This window comes from Scyliorhinus canicula, chromosome 17 (assembly GCF_902713615.1).
Source record: "Scyliorhinus canicula chromosome 17, sScyCan1.1, whole genome shotgun sequence".
In the NCBI taxonomy this organism is placed as follows: Eukaryota; Metazoa; Chordata; class Chondrichthyes; order Carcharhiniformes; family Scyliorhinidae; genus Scyliorhinus; species Scyliorhinus canicula.
The window spans coordinates 35,184,863-35,200,085 of record NC_052162.1 but is presented as its reverse complement, the minus strand read 5'-3'; the positions used below and the strand labels follow the sequence as shown (position 1 = coordinate 35,200,085).

Genomic DNA, 15,223 nt, shown 5'->3' with positions numbered 1-15,223 from the left:
TACAATTTTGGGTAACTTTGGGTTTTGTCCAAAATTTATTTCATACATCCCCCACTGCAAGTCTGCGCTCTAACTCTCTACATTCCAAGTGTCTCAGTTTATCCAGGGGAATCCGCCAGGGGTGTCCTTTGTCTCCAATGCTCTTTGCCCTGGTTATAGAACCTCTGTACATAGCCTTAAAGTTGTCTACACTGTTAAAAGTGTCTACACCGAGCGAGTGTGGAGCACCATGTGTCGTTACACGCTGATGATCTCCTATTAATAATTGTTAACACTGTTATCTGTGTTGATGGCATAATGAATATTCTCAGCACCTTTGGCTCATTCTCTGGCTATAAATTGAATATCAACGAAAGTGAGTGTTTCTCAATAAACTACACTGCCAAAAAAATTCCCCAAGGAGCTTTGCCGTTTAGTATCTCTGGTGCTGGTTTTTGCAAGTGTGGACATAACACACTCTCTTGCAACTCTTGGGCAGCACGATAGCACAGTGGCTAGCATAGTTGCTTCAAAGCTCCAGGGTCACAGGTTCAATTCCCGGCTTGGGTCACTGTCTGTGCGGAGTCTGCACGTTCTCCCTGTGTCTGCGTGGGTTTCCTCCGGGTGCTCCGGTTTCCTCCCACAGTCCAAAGATGTGCAGGTTAGGTGGATTGGACATGCTAAATTGCCCTTCGTGTCCAAAAACGGTTAGGTGGGATTACGGGTGGAGGCATGGGCTGAGGTAGGGTGCTCTTTCCAAGGACCAGTGCAGACGCGATGGGCCAAATTGCCTCCTTCTGCACTATAAATTCTCTGGTTCATAAAATAAACTTTAGACGCCCGCTGACCAAAATTAAAGTGGGCGTACAGCGCTGGGATAGTTTCCCTCTTTCTTTAGCTGGCAGAATTCAACCTGTAAAAATGAACATTCTACCCGGGTTTTGTTTCTTTTTCAATATCTCCCTATCATTTAATGAATTAATTTTTTGTTATGTAACTAAGCTGATATCAACGCTTGTCTGGGCAGGCAAGACTAGAGCCTGTGGAGTGATATTCAAAGAGGGAGACTGGTTGGTGGGAAGTTATTGGGCAGCCGACCTTCAAACGATTTTATATATTTTTTTAAATTTAGAGTACCCAATCATTTTTGTTCCAATTAAGGGGTAATTTAGCATGGCCAATCAGCCCACACTGCACATCTTTGGGTTGTGGAGATGAGACCCACGCAAACACGAGGAGACTGTGCAAACTCCACATAGATAGTGACCTGGGGCTGGAATCGAACCCGGGTCCTCAGTGCCATAAGGCAGCAGTGCTAACCACTGCGCCATCGTGCCACCCTATTCATAAGGTTTTAATATGGTATCACGATCCAAGTATAAACTGGTGCCTTATAGAAGTGCATCACTTCATGCTTCAGTTTGTGCCCTGTTATCCTTTTCCCCCCTCTGAATACAAGTCACATCCCATTGTGATTTCTACTTTAAAAAGATGGATTCAGCATTTTAAACCTTCCACTCCTTCGCTATTCGGCCCTATTTGTAATAATTACTTATTCTTGCCTTCCGAACCCATTCAGCTTATGAATTGTGGAGGGAGAGGGGACTTCTGTGCTTTACTGACCTGTTTGTGGATGGGTACTCTGCCAGCTTTAGCGAGCTTGCAGCCAAATTTAATTTGCCTCAATCTCGTCTTTTCCGCTATTTTCAAGCCCAAAGTTTTGTTTGCTCGCACTGTTCATCCTTTCCTCAACTACCTTCAAGCACATAATTGGGAAGGGTTTTGTCACTGCCTCAAACCACGGTGGTTTATTTCAAGATTGTATGATTTCATGCCATCCTCTGGACCTTCCCCTCTCCATAAAATAAACAAATTATTGGGAAGCATAGCTTAAGCGTGACTTTGCAGCCAACTGGTGGAAGGGGGCCCTTCTTGGGGTCAGCTCCACATCCTCCTGTGCTAGGTTAAGCGTATTTCAATTGAAAATTTTGCTCAGAGTTCATTTCACCAAGACCAGAATTAATAAGTTTTCCATACAATCCCTGCCATGCAGAAGGAGGCCATTTGGCCCATCAAGCTTGCAATAATCTCTAAAAGAGCACTTGACCAAGGCCTACTTTCCCCACCCTACCTCTGTAATCCCACGCATTTATCACGGCCAATCCACCTAACCCGCACATCTTTAGACACTAAGGCACAATTCAACATGGCAAATGTGGTTGACTCATAAATGCCCTCGGGGATGGGCAATGAATGCTGGCCTAGCAGTGATGCCCACATCCCATGAACAAATTAAAAAAAACACCTAACCTGCACATCTTTGGAATATGGGAGGACCCCATGCAGACACTGGGAGAGCGTGCAAACTCCACAGTCACCCAAGGCCAGAATTGAACCCGAGTCCCTGACGTTGTGGGACAGCAATGCGAAACACTCTGCTACCGTTTTCAAATACAAACAACAAATGCGGCAGGCGCTCACTCGCCCCTGCACACCGTACCCACATGTTCTGGTTGTATCCGAAACTGGCTGGTTTCTGGTCATCCTTCTTTGACACACTTTCCAAATCCCTAGACATTGACTTACAGCCTTATCCTTTGATAGACGTGTATGGAGTCCCATCTGAACTAGCCAGTTTCACTAAAATTACAGCAGATGTTATTGCATTTGCTTTGTTAATGGCCTGCAGGCGGATTCTATTAACCTGGAGATTCCCCAAGCATCCACTGCTTCATCCTGACTGAAGGCTTAATGTATTTTCTATATTTGGAGAAGATTAAGTATGCCATAAGATGATCCATTGAGAAGTTTTTTCGTAGATGACAGCCATTTGTCTCTTTCTCTAAAGAGTTCATTTCCATCAACTGAATTTAATTGTTTTTTTTGTTTGTTTGTTCACTTGGAGATGAAGTTGCATCATTGATTTGAATCGAATTGTACTTTGTTTGCCTGCTCCTTAACTCGCTTGGAAAACCTCTTTTTTTATAAATTTAAAGTGCCCGATTCTTTACTTTGACCAATTAAGGGGTAATCCACCTAGCCTGCACATCTGGGTTGTGCGGGTGATACCCACGTACACGGGGAGAATGTGCAAACTCCATTTGGACAGTGACCCGGGGCTGAGATCGAATCCAGGTCCTCGGCACCACGAGGCAGCAGGACTAACCACTGCGCCACCGTGCCACCTCTCGTTTGGAAAGGCAACAAAAATAATTTTTTAAAAACTGAAATCTGAACAAAATACATTTTGGAGACTAATTATATGTTTGCTATGTTGATCAAATGTCAACTACTGCTTGTTTTATGTATTGCCGTTAATAAAGTGCACCCAAGGGCTTCACAGCAACATTATAAATCAAAACTTTCCATTGAGCCGTATCAGGAAATACTGGGGCAGGTGGACAAATTCTTGATCAAGGAGTGCCCGAAGGGGGAAAGGAAGGTATATGAATGGAGATGCTGAAGAAGGAAATGTAAAAGGAACTAATGACATCAGAAATGACTGTGACAAAAGTGAATTATCCCTCCTCATCCTAAACCCAGTCTGTAGACTGGGACACGGCTGATCACATCATCCTCTGCAACACTCCATTGTTGGGATTGGGGTTATTTTAATTTGGTTCTTTTATTGTTCAGTGGCTCCATTGTGTAGTTTGTTCAGATTTTTGGATTTTGTTAACCATCGAATCTCTGTCCTGCTTTTTCCAGCTATGAACCAGTTCTTCCTCACTTCTATAAGAATGTGTCTCTTTGCTCAAGTGCCTTTCTTCATACCTCAGAGTCTAGAGAGTATGGGCTGGATTTTCAATGTTTGAAGCCAGTAGCTTGAGTCAGGTACTTTCCTGATTTCCTGGACCCGCTTCAGTGAAAAATGCACCGATATGCACAATTTCCACTCTAGCGATGGAGGAGTAGCTTAGAGGTGGGCCTGCTGACCTCGGACGCAGAACATAGGTTTCCATAGTAGTGGGTAGTTGCCAAGGTGTGCGGGTTAGAACGGCCATATCTGTTCTCTTAGGTTTCCTATTCGGTTGTTTACAAGTTGTTAGACCATCTGACCCTCATCTCTTTCACCCCCATGGCCCCGAATTGCTCCCTATGCTAGCTTGGTGCCACCGTCGCTGTCAGTTATGTGCATGCTCACTCTTGCACACATTTGCTCTCGAGCAGGAATCAATGTGGAAATGGTAGCTGATTTTCCCACCCCTTTTTCAGTTTCGAGATGTTGAAGGCACTGCCAAAATCGACATACTTGGTATGGAGTGTAAATTCAATTTTTACTTGCTGGTATTGTTACATATTGGGCATTTCAGACAGACTCTTCTCCATTAAAGCATAGAACATTGAAATATTGGTTTAAAAAGTTATATTTCTTTCAATTTGGTGGAAACACTTGACTGCACGAGTGCCATTGTTTTGGTTCATAGGGGACCTATTTAATTATATTTGTGTTTTCTTTTCTTTCAGAGTCTACCAAAAATGAGACCATTACAAAATTTCTCCAACTGTGCATCTTCCCAAGGTGTATCTTCTCAGCCATAGATGCAGTTTACTGTGCTAAGTTTGTGGAATTAGTTCATCAGCTGAAGACACCTAACTTTTCTACGCTTCTGTGTTATGATCGGGTAAAAAAAGCTTCTTTATTTAAAAAAAAAGGAAATATGCATTTATTAAGTATTGTTAATTTTAATGTACTTGTGTTTAGGTCTTTTCAGATATTATTTATACTGTTGCGAGCTGCACAGAAAATGAGGCCAGTCGCTATGGCAGGTTTCTCTGCAGCATGTTGGAGACGGTAACCAAGTGGCACAGTGACAGAACTATATATGATAAGGTAACCTTTTTAATAATGTTTTGGACACGGTTTATTTCTTCTAACACTTGTGACACACTGTTTTAACACTTATTGAATAAACAGTTTTCAGTGTCACCAGTTGTCTCTTTTTCCTGTTTATTTAAGCTCTTTCTGTTTTTCCCATAGGAATGTGGCAATTACCCCGGGTTTCTCACAATTTTACGAGCAAGTGGGTTTGATGGAGGAAATAAGGCCGACCAGTTAGACTATGAAAATTTCAGACATGTTGTACATAAATGGCATTACAAATTGACCAAAGTAAGTTTTGTTGCCTCGGAAGACTGCTCTAGGGAGTGGATTGTATTTTTAATAAGCTATCATGAATTCAAGTTGATGATCTAGATTTTGCAATTGTGATGAAGGTGAAAACCTAAGCTTTTGCTGTCATTGCTCTTTGAAACTGACAACAACTATCTGTACATGTATAGTTAAACACTGAAATCCAGAAGTTGCTGTCAGTGATCCACCTCTGTGTGCTGGCAGATGGAATTTGACTAAAAATCACTAAATCGACAGGAGCTTCCACTTTTATGTTAATCTCACTGGAAAAACCCTTGGAAAAGTTAGGTCTTGTTGAATGAGGTGCAATTATGTTTTAATGGTGTACTTGGTCATCATCCTTTGGTCCTGAAAAATTAAATTTATGTTTGTGGAATATCAGACTTTGGTGATAAACCCCCATAGATTTTCCATAGAGGTAATGCTTTTCTTGACGTATATCAACTTCTATGTGATCACATATGTACGTCACAGTTTTGCTTTTACTTTCTGTTAAATTATAAAAGCAAATGATAAAACCAGATTGTTATTTCCTGATTAGCTGACTGAGAATTGTTTGATGCGATTGACTGTTTAGTTTGATGGCATCACCGTTGCTGGATGCCAGAGATTCCCTATAGATGGCAGTAGAACAAAATTAATGTCCAGAAAAATGAAATCGATGGTACAGAGCTCACTAGATGGTTGTGGGCAGTTTCTAGATTAGTGCTGACCACAAAATCTGTGAATGTCAATGAAATAGAGGTAATCACCCGTTGATAATTTTGGATACAGTCTGCAGAATGAGAGGGCTCTTTCGGCTGCAACGGCAATGGGCCCTGTCAATATTCCGGCATAGTACTCAAGACTTGTGCTCCAGAAGCATGGGCAGCATGATGGAATAGTGGTTAGCACTGTTGCCTCACAGCAGCGGCGACCCGGGATCAATTCTGACCTTGGGTGACTGCTTGTGTGGAGTTTGTACATTCTTCCCGTGTTTTCGTGGGTTTTCTCCGGGTGCTCCGGTTTCTTCCCACAGTCCAAAGACGTGCAGGTTAGGTGGATTGACTACGCTAAATCCCTCCTAGGTGGGGTTATGGGGATAGGGTGGGTGCTCTTTCAGTGCAGACGTGATGGACCGAATGGTCCCCTTCTGCTCTGGAGGGATTCTTCTATTAGAACTTGCTGCACCCCTAGTCAAGCTGTTCCAGTACAGCACCGGCATCTACCCGGCAATTTACCTAGAAAATTGCCGAGATGTGTCATGTACAGAGAAACAGGACAAATCCAACCCAGCCAATTACCGCTCTATCAGTCTACCCTCCATCATCAGCAAAGTGATGGACGGAATCCTCAACAGTGCTATCAAGCAGTACTTACTACTCAATAACCTGCTCACGGACGCTCAGTTTGGGTTCCGCCAGGGTCACTTACCTCCTGACCTCATTACTGCCTTGATTCGTGCGGCGCAGTGGTTAGCACTGCTGCCTCATGTTGCAAAGGACCCGGGTTCTATCCCGGCCCTGTGTCACTGTCCGTGTGGAGTTTGCGCATTCTCCCCGTGTCTGCGTGGGGTCTCACCCCCACAGACCTAAAGATGTGCAGACTGGCCATACTAGATTGCCCCTTAATTGGGGGAAAAAAGAATTGGGTATACTAATTTCTTTTTAAATTACTGCCTTGATTCAAACATGGACAAAAGAGCTGAATACCAGAGGTGAGGTGAGAGTGACTGCCCTTTACATTAAGGCAGGAGTTGACCGAGTATGACGTCAAGGATCCTTAGCTAAACTGGAGTCAATGGGAATCAGGGGGGAAACTCTCCGCTGGGTGGAGCCATACCTGACACAAAGAAAGATGACTGTGATGGTTGGTAGTCAATTATCTCAGCTCCAGGACATCACTGCAGGAGTTCCTCAGGGTACTGTCTTAACTTCCATCATAAGGTCAGAAGTGGGGATGTTTACGGATGACTACACAATGTTCAGCACCATTCATGACTCCTCAGAATTATATCGGTGTTCCTTCACTGTCGCTGGGGCAATATCTTGGAACTCCCTCCCTCACATCACAATGGGTGTACCTACACCTCGGGGACTGCAGCGGTTCAAGAAGGCAACTCACCACCACCTTCTGAAGGGCAACCAGGGATGCACAATAAATGCTAGCCTAACCAGCAATGCCCACATCCCATAAATGAATAAAAACAAAATTCAGGGGCAGCGCATTGGTTAGCACTGGGACTGTGGCGGTGAGGACCCGGGTTTGAATCTCAGTCCTGGATCACTCTCCGTGTGGAGTTTGCACATTCTCCCCGTGTCTGCGTGGTTTTCACCCCCATGACCCAAAGATGTGCAGATTAGGTGGATTGGCCACGCTACATTGCCCCTTAATTATAGAAAGAAAAAACAAAGTTCAGTTCATAAGACATGAGGCATAAATGCAGAATTAGGCCGTTTGGCCCATCAAAGCTGTTCTGCCATTCAATCATGGCAGATGTTAGAATGCTTGTCCTTGCATCGGGGTTATTCAGCAACACAGATAAATTATTGCCAAAATTGATCTGATCAGGACTGTTGACTCACTTTATTAAAAAATAATTTAGAGTACCCAATTTTTTTTCCATTATTACGGGCAATGTAGCGTAACCAATTCACCAACCCTGCACATCTTTTTGGGTCATGATGTGGAGATGCCAGCGTTGGACTGGGGTGTAAGAAGTCTTACAACACCATTTAAATTCACCTGATTCACCTGAGGAAGGAGCAGTGCTTCGAAAGTTAGTGTTTGAAACAAACCTGTTGGACTTTAAACTGGTGTTGTAAGACTTCTGACTATCTTTTTGGGTTGTGGGGGTGAGACCCACGCAAAGATGGGGGAGAATGTGCAAACTCCACACGGACAGATCGAACCCGGGCCCTCGGTGCCGTGAGGCAGCAGTGCTAATCACTGCTCCACTGTGCTGCCCTGTCAACTAAGCAAATTATGTTATTCGGGGAAGATGGTACATTTGGTATTTTGCATATGTGCGATCAAAAGGACTGACAAAAATTCCTCGCCCATATTTTAGGAATTAGTCATTTGTTAAGAATGGGCCTTGCCGCAATGATTTGTACCTGAATGGTTAAAAGATTTTCCTCTTTCAACATCTTCAGTTCACTTAATTACCATATAACGATTAATTATAGTCTTGGTTCAGTTCATGAATTTCAACACCACTGTGACTTCAGAGTCAGTAACGGATGTCTAACACCACAGGTGGAATGCACATATACTAATTTGAGCTTTTAAACTTCTGTCTGAGTGCAGGCTATTAAGTAATGCGTTCTCTAAATGCTTATCATTGCACACAAAATACATTTTTCTCCTTTGTATGTGGCATTAGTGGCAGGATTTCTAACAAAAATGTGTATTACATTTGGGGCTGTAAATTGTTTTCTTCTGAGCCATCACTTTACATATGTAAATATTAATCTTTGTGTGATAGTCAAAAAATGTTTTATTACAGGGTTATGCTGTGAAATTCCAATGTTTGAAATGATGTTGAGTGTGAACAAAAAGCTGTTGAATGAACCTTCAGATGTTCATAAATTCAACTAAGCCATAACTTTATTTCATGCCTGTTTCATTATTCCTACAAAAAATGAGAAACCTGTTCAATTTTGTTTAATTTGAGAAGTTTTGAATAAATTGAGGTTCAGTGTTTCTCACATTTTTAAATTATAATATAAGGCAATATGTAATTGATTCATACAGATCAGAAAGACTCATTTGATTTATAATCTGCATGTTTATCTGCTGGCTGATACATCATTGATTCTCACCTCGCTCATCAATGTATACCCAGAAGTGTGGTTTGTGATCTGGAGCTGGAACTCCACGTTTTGTTTCTTAGCCTGGGGGTGTTATACATGATTGCAATTCCTCTATTCCCATCTGAACTGAAATAGGCAAACACAATGTTAACTATGAATTTAAACTGTGAGGTTCAGAGCCATTCACTGAGTACCACACTGGTAAACTAGGAATGGAATTGGTTATCACGTGCAAGATTCCTAAGAATTAAGACCACCTTCCAGTCCTTACTCAGTATTAAAGCAAATTACAGTGGATGCTGGAATCTGAAACCAAAGAGAAAATGCTGACACAAAGAAACTGTTTCCGTTAGGCGAGGAGTCGAGGACCCGTGGGCACAGCCTTAGAATTAGAGGGGGTAAATTCAAAACAGAAATGCGGAGACATTTCTTCAGCCAGAGAGTGGTGGGCCTGTGGAATTCATTGCCGCAGAGTGCAGTGGAGGCCGGGACGCTAAATGGCTTCAAGGCAGAGATAGATAAATTCTTGATGTCGCGAGGAATTAAGGGCTATGGGGAGAATGCTGGGAGGTGGAGTTTAGATAGATAGATAGATAGAGAAATACAGCACAGAACAGGCCCTTCGGCCCACGATGTTGTGCCGAACTTTTGTCCTAGTGAAATGCCCATCAGCCATGATTGAATGGCGGAGTGGACTCGATGGGCCGAATGGCCTTACTTCCACTCCTATGTCTTATGGTCTTATGGTCTTAAAATCTCAGCAGGTCTGGCAGCATCTGTAGGGGGAGAAAAGAGCTCTAACGTTTCGAGTCCAGATGACACTTTGTCAAAGCTTTGACAAGGGTCATTTGGACTCGAAATATTAGCTCTTTTCTCTCCCAACAGATGCTGTCAGACCTGCTGAGATTTTCCAGCATTTTATCTTTGGGTTCCTGTGTTTACTCATTGGTTATTAACGCTATTTAATTAAAGTTATATATTATAACAAACTGATCCTTTTGATTGGGGCGGTGGAAGGTTGTCTATTGCACATTGCCATGCAGATTACTAAAAACAAAAAGACTATGGCTATATAGGTAAATATATTAAAATACTGCATATTTTCTAAGCAAGTTGGAGAAGTTCCTGGCCTAATTATTGCATTTTCTTTTAGGCATCTGTACACTGCCTTGAAACGGGCGAGTATGTACATATCCGGAACATATTGATCGTGTTGACAAAAGTGCTCCCTTGGTATCCTAAAGTACTGAATCTCGGTCAAGCATTGGAGAGAAGAGTACATAAAATTTGCCAAGAAGAAAAGGAGAAAAGACCTGATCTCTATGCTCTGGCTATGGGGTAACAAAGTGAAATCAAATGAATGTGATTTAATACAAAGTAGTTTAATGAAATGCATCTGTTTCATGTTTTTGGTGACCGGATTTATCAGCAGCTGGAATAATGGCCCCCAAATTTTTAAAAGAACAACAAAGCCAATGGTGTTCGTTAATATGTGCAAACACCGCAGCAACTTTAGATGAGAACAAATGCACAATTAAATACAGGAATCAACAAGTTGCTGTCAGAAATTCACCATTCCTCTGTTATCTTGTGGAAATAGCCACTTAATGTCTGGGTCATTGCTCAAGTGCATTGAGTGACATGAAGTTCCTGTACTTGCACTGCAGATACAAAGTGAATTTGTTGAAGTCATGCCATTTTGAATCAAAGTACCCTTTTAACAACGTGACACTTTTATTACTGCTAATGAACCTCTGTGTCACTATGAATTAACTATTCCAAATGTACATGATTTAACTTTGTCTTCGCGCACTCTAATTTACAACCTCTTTGTCTTTGAAAAATTCTGAAATTAGCAGTATGATCCTGTTGGTGAAAACTATTTCAAGTTACTTACCTTGTTCACTTGAATCCCAGATGCCCTCTAAGGGGCAGAGTGGATCTTCCAGCAACTTTGTTATCACAAAATACCTTAATATTAAACTGGCATGGGTGAGTCTATCAACGGGTGCTGCCATTTGGCTATGGATTTTGGGGCCTTATTGAATCTTTTGAAGCTGTAATTTGAAATGAAGACCCCCGGCTCCACCGTTCTTGAACAAAACAATTTCAAACACTTATTGCACTTGCTGCATTAATTGTATGATTTTTTTTCTCAACAAGGCAGTAAGAAGTAGGTAAATGCAATCTTTCTTCTTTCGAAAATATATTTTGAAATTTGCATGAGGTTTGAGGGTCACTGAGCAAACAAATGTACTCGTATTCATGGTTATTGAGTTACTGACTGAGACTATACAGCACTTTGAAACAGGCAAAATGGATTTTAAATAAAATATTTAAATATGGAATGACTGCTTAAATTGGGAGGGCCAAGACAGTAGCATAGTGGTTAGCACTGTGGCTTCACAGCGCCAGTGTCCCAGGTTCGATTCACTGCTGGGTCACTGCGGAGTTTGCAAGTTCTCCCTGCGTCTGCGTGGGTTTCCTCCAGGTGCTCCGGTTTCCTGCCACAGTCCAAAGACGTGCAGGTTAGGAGCATTGGCCATGGTGAATTGCCCTTAGTGACCACAAAAGGTTAGGAGGGGTTATTGGGTTACGGGATAAGGTCAAAGTGAGGACTTAAGTGGGTCGGTGCAGACCCGATGGGCCGAATAGCCTCCTTCTGCCTTGTATGTAGTTAATGGGGTGCAATGTCGTGATGCATTTTTGGAAATTTCCCCTTTGTCTTCTAGGTGCAACGGGCGGCACGGTTGTGCAGTGGTTAGTACTGCTGCCTCACGGTGCCGAGGATCTGGGTTCGATCCCGGTCCCGGGTCACTGTCCGTTTGCACATTCTCCCCCTGTCTGCGCGGGGCTTACCCCCACAACACAAAGATGTGCAGGGTAGGTGAATTGGCTATGCTAAATTGCCCTTAAATGGGGAAAAAAACAATTGGGACTCTAAATTTATTAAGAAACAAAAAGTCTTATAGGTGCAGCAAGCCCCATTTTTTAAAAGAAAAAACCTTTGAAATCTGTTAAGCAAATACCAGGGATTGAATCTGCAGCCCATATTTCAAAGTTGAATAATTCTCCTGGTGGGAAAAGATTATCAATGTAAAGATGGGAATCCACGTGCATGGAGATCTTCTCCTGCAATCCAAATTAAAAAGGACAGCAAATGTCTGTCATTGCTCTTTCCTGACCTACTTTGTCTTTTAATCTTTTTAACATTTATAGTGTCATTAATGATCTTGTCCTTTAGTTTGTAGGTGAATTTTTTTTTTAAAAAAGGAATTACTTGATTACCAAGAGGCTACAGTTGCATTGTAATGCATTTATTTTCAGTTCTTATGAGAGCTATATTTTATTTTTGTTGGAAATGTTTGCTGTGGAGCAAGATTTTTCTGAGGTTTAGACTTTAGTTATTATGCTCCAGAGAAAACTGAAACCCCAATGTTAGAGGATTACGTTTATATGGTGCCATTTCTGATTTGAAATGAAAATCTCTTATTGTCACAAATAGGCTTCAAATTAAATTACTGTGAAAGGCCCCTAGTTGCCACATTCCGGCGCCTGTTCGGGGAGGCTGGTACAGGAATTGAACCGTGCTGCTGGCCTGCCTTGGTCTGCTTTCAAAGCCAGCGATTTCAGAAGCCCCAAAGCACTTTACAACTAATAAATAAACTTTGAAGTGCAGACACTGTCATAGTTTCGGGAAATGTATCTATTTATCTCAATGCAAACACCATAACAGCAAGGACTGTTGATAATCAAATTGGTGTGGTGCTGAATGAGCAACGTCCCAAATTTGTGTTAATGACTTGTATGGAATGCTCTCTGGTGTCACAGGCAACAGAACTGCTTGGCAGTAGGGCGTGAGAACCACATGGGCCCATCTCTCTTTGCAGGTTAATGTTGAATTGTCAAATCTCGGCACTGCAGCAGTTAGGGTGCAAGGCGATTCAGCCAGGCAGTCTGTGTGATAGGACTTATGATCATATAGCCTGCTGGTATTGCCTGAAGTTGAATGCAGAGCATGATCACTTGGGTGAGCTACTGGAGGTCTGCTCGAATTGTTACAACTGTATCCTAGTATTTTAGCAACTTCAGGAGAAGGAATAGGAAAGAAATCTTTAAGGAAAAATTCTACGTAAGGTATGTTTATCACTAGGTGGCTCTGTTATTACATCCAAAGGGATAATATGGTACTTTGAGTGGGTCTACATAATTGTATTTTGCCAAAAGGTTGTAACATAAGCATTTTCAGTATGCTTCAAATGTTTGGGTTTAAAAAAAATTAGTTAGTCCTCAGTCAAATGGCCTATATAGTTTTTATGTTTGTGTTAGTTTTCCTTGAGCAATCCCACATTGCTCAGCTTTGTTTCTTAGCTGCATGGAACAGTCAGGCAGTTAATGCAAGATCACTGCAGTTTGTTTTCCAGCTGTCTAATCGGTTATATATATTTTTGTGTGCCCAGTGACCTGACCTGAGCTATTCCATCTTGGCGAATTGAGTTACACCTGGTCTTTATTCAGTTGCCTGATGTGTTCAGTCCTGAGGGTGAAATTTCAAGTCCGAAAAGTTGAAAGCAAATACAGAAAATTACACTTCTTGGAATTTGGAAACATACATAGAAAATAGAAGCAGGTGGAGGTTATTTGGCCCTTCGAGCTAGTTCCTTCATTTATTATGATCATGGCTGATCGTCAACTTCAATACCCTGATCTCGCCTCCCCATATATCCATTGATCGCTTTAGCCCCAAGTGCTACCTCAAGGGGGGGAGGGAAAGAGGAGAATGGAGCGAAGAGGAAAATGAACGGCGGGGGGGGAGTCTTTCTTTAATTTACTCGATGTTGTGTCCTGAACTACTTTTTGTGGTAGTGAATTTCACAGATTCATCACTCTCTAGGTGAAGAAATTTCGCCTCACCTCAGTCCTAAAAGGTTTATCTCATCCTCAATGACCCCTAGTTCTGGACTCTGCCACCATCAGGAACATTCTTTCTGAATCTACCCGGTCTAATCCTGTTAGAATTTTGTAAGTTTCTGTGAGATTTCTCTCTCTCTCCTCTCTCTCTCTCTCTCTCTCTTCCCCCCCCCCCAAATTCTTTAAACTTGAATGAATAGAATCCTAACCAACATACTCTCTCCTCATTTGACAATCCCGCCACCCTAGGTATCAATCTGGTAAACCTTTGCTGCACTCCCTCTAGAGCAAGCACATCAAAACTGCCCACAATACCCCAGGCGTGGCCTCACCAATGCCCTATACAATTGCAATAAAATATTCCTATTCTCAAATCCTCTCATTATGAAGGCCAACGTACCATTTGCCTTCTTTGCTGCCTGCTGTACATGCGTGCTTACTTTCAGCGAATGATGCACAAGGACACCGCGGTCTCGCTAAGTATTCACCTCTCAATTTACACCCATTCTAATGATAATCTGCCTTCCTATTTTTGCCAGCAAAGCGGATAACCTCACATTTATCTGAATTATACTTAATCTGTCATGAATATGCCCACTCGCTCAGCCTGCCCAAATCTTGCTGAAGTACCTCTGCATCCTCTTCACAGTTTACCCTCCTACCCAACTTTGTATCATCTGCAAATTTGAAGATAATACATAAAGTTCTCTCGTCCAAATCGTTAATATATAATGTGATCTGTAATATAATTTCAGATGTAGGAATACAACCTACACAACATTTAGGTCTCTTTGAGTTTTTGATGACTTTAAACACATTTGACCAAAAACTTAACAGAAAAGAATCCTGTCTGTGACTTGGTCAAACTCAGCCACTTCTGAGGATTGGGTGAGATGAGCAATATGAGTAGAATTGGCCAGAGGAGCTAAGCTCGCAGCAATATGTGTTTTTTTTTAACAATTTTAATTAGTTATTTTTTGGCATTAAAAACAGCAACAGTATAAAAACAATGTACAAAGAATAGTAAACATAGTGCAATCACCAACTCCCGTCCCTCCAAGACCCGCCTAATTGACCCCCTATTCTATGTTAGCCTAACCCCCGCCCCCCGCTGATGATTAATTCTCCACGAAGAAGTCGAATGGTTGCCGTCTCCGGGCTACCACGGAAGCAAAGACAGAACATTTGCCCTGTTCTCCTCCTGGATTCCCGGGTCTTCCGACACCCCAAAAATCGCCACCTCTGGGCTCATTGCCACGCTCGTTTTCAATACTCTGGACATGACGTCAGCAAACCCCTACCAATATCCCCTAGGTTTTGGACACGCCCAGAACATGTGGACATGGTTCGCTGGCCCTCCTGCACATTTTACACACCTATCCTCCACCCCAAAGAATCTACTCAT

The 15,223-nt window shown here is 42.3% G+C and overlaps 1 protein-coding gene across 6 annotated transcripts in view; it reads left to right on the top strand.

Moving 5' to 3' along the window:
• thoc2 (THO complex 2) overlaps positions 1-15,223 on the top strand; it is a 229,431-nt gene that overhangs the window by 138,945 nt on the left and 75,263 nt on the right. For all 6 annotated transcript variants that reach the window (XR_005457727.1, XM_038775383.1, XM_038775386.1 and 3 more), the window contains 4 exons: positions 4,447-4,604; positions 4,685-4,813; positions 4,961-5,092; positions 10,061-10,245. Coding sequence is in view for 5 of the 6 variants with exons in the window: in XM_038775383.1 (XP_038631311.1) it covers positions 4,447-4,604; positions 4,685-4,813; positions 4,961-5,092; positions 10,061-10,245 (604 nt within the window). In the remaining variant the exon portion in view is untranslated. The remainder of the gene's footprint in view (positions 1-4,446; positions 4,605-4,684; positions 4,814-4,960; positions 5,093-10,060; positions 10,246-15,223) is intronic.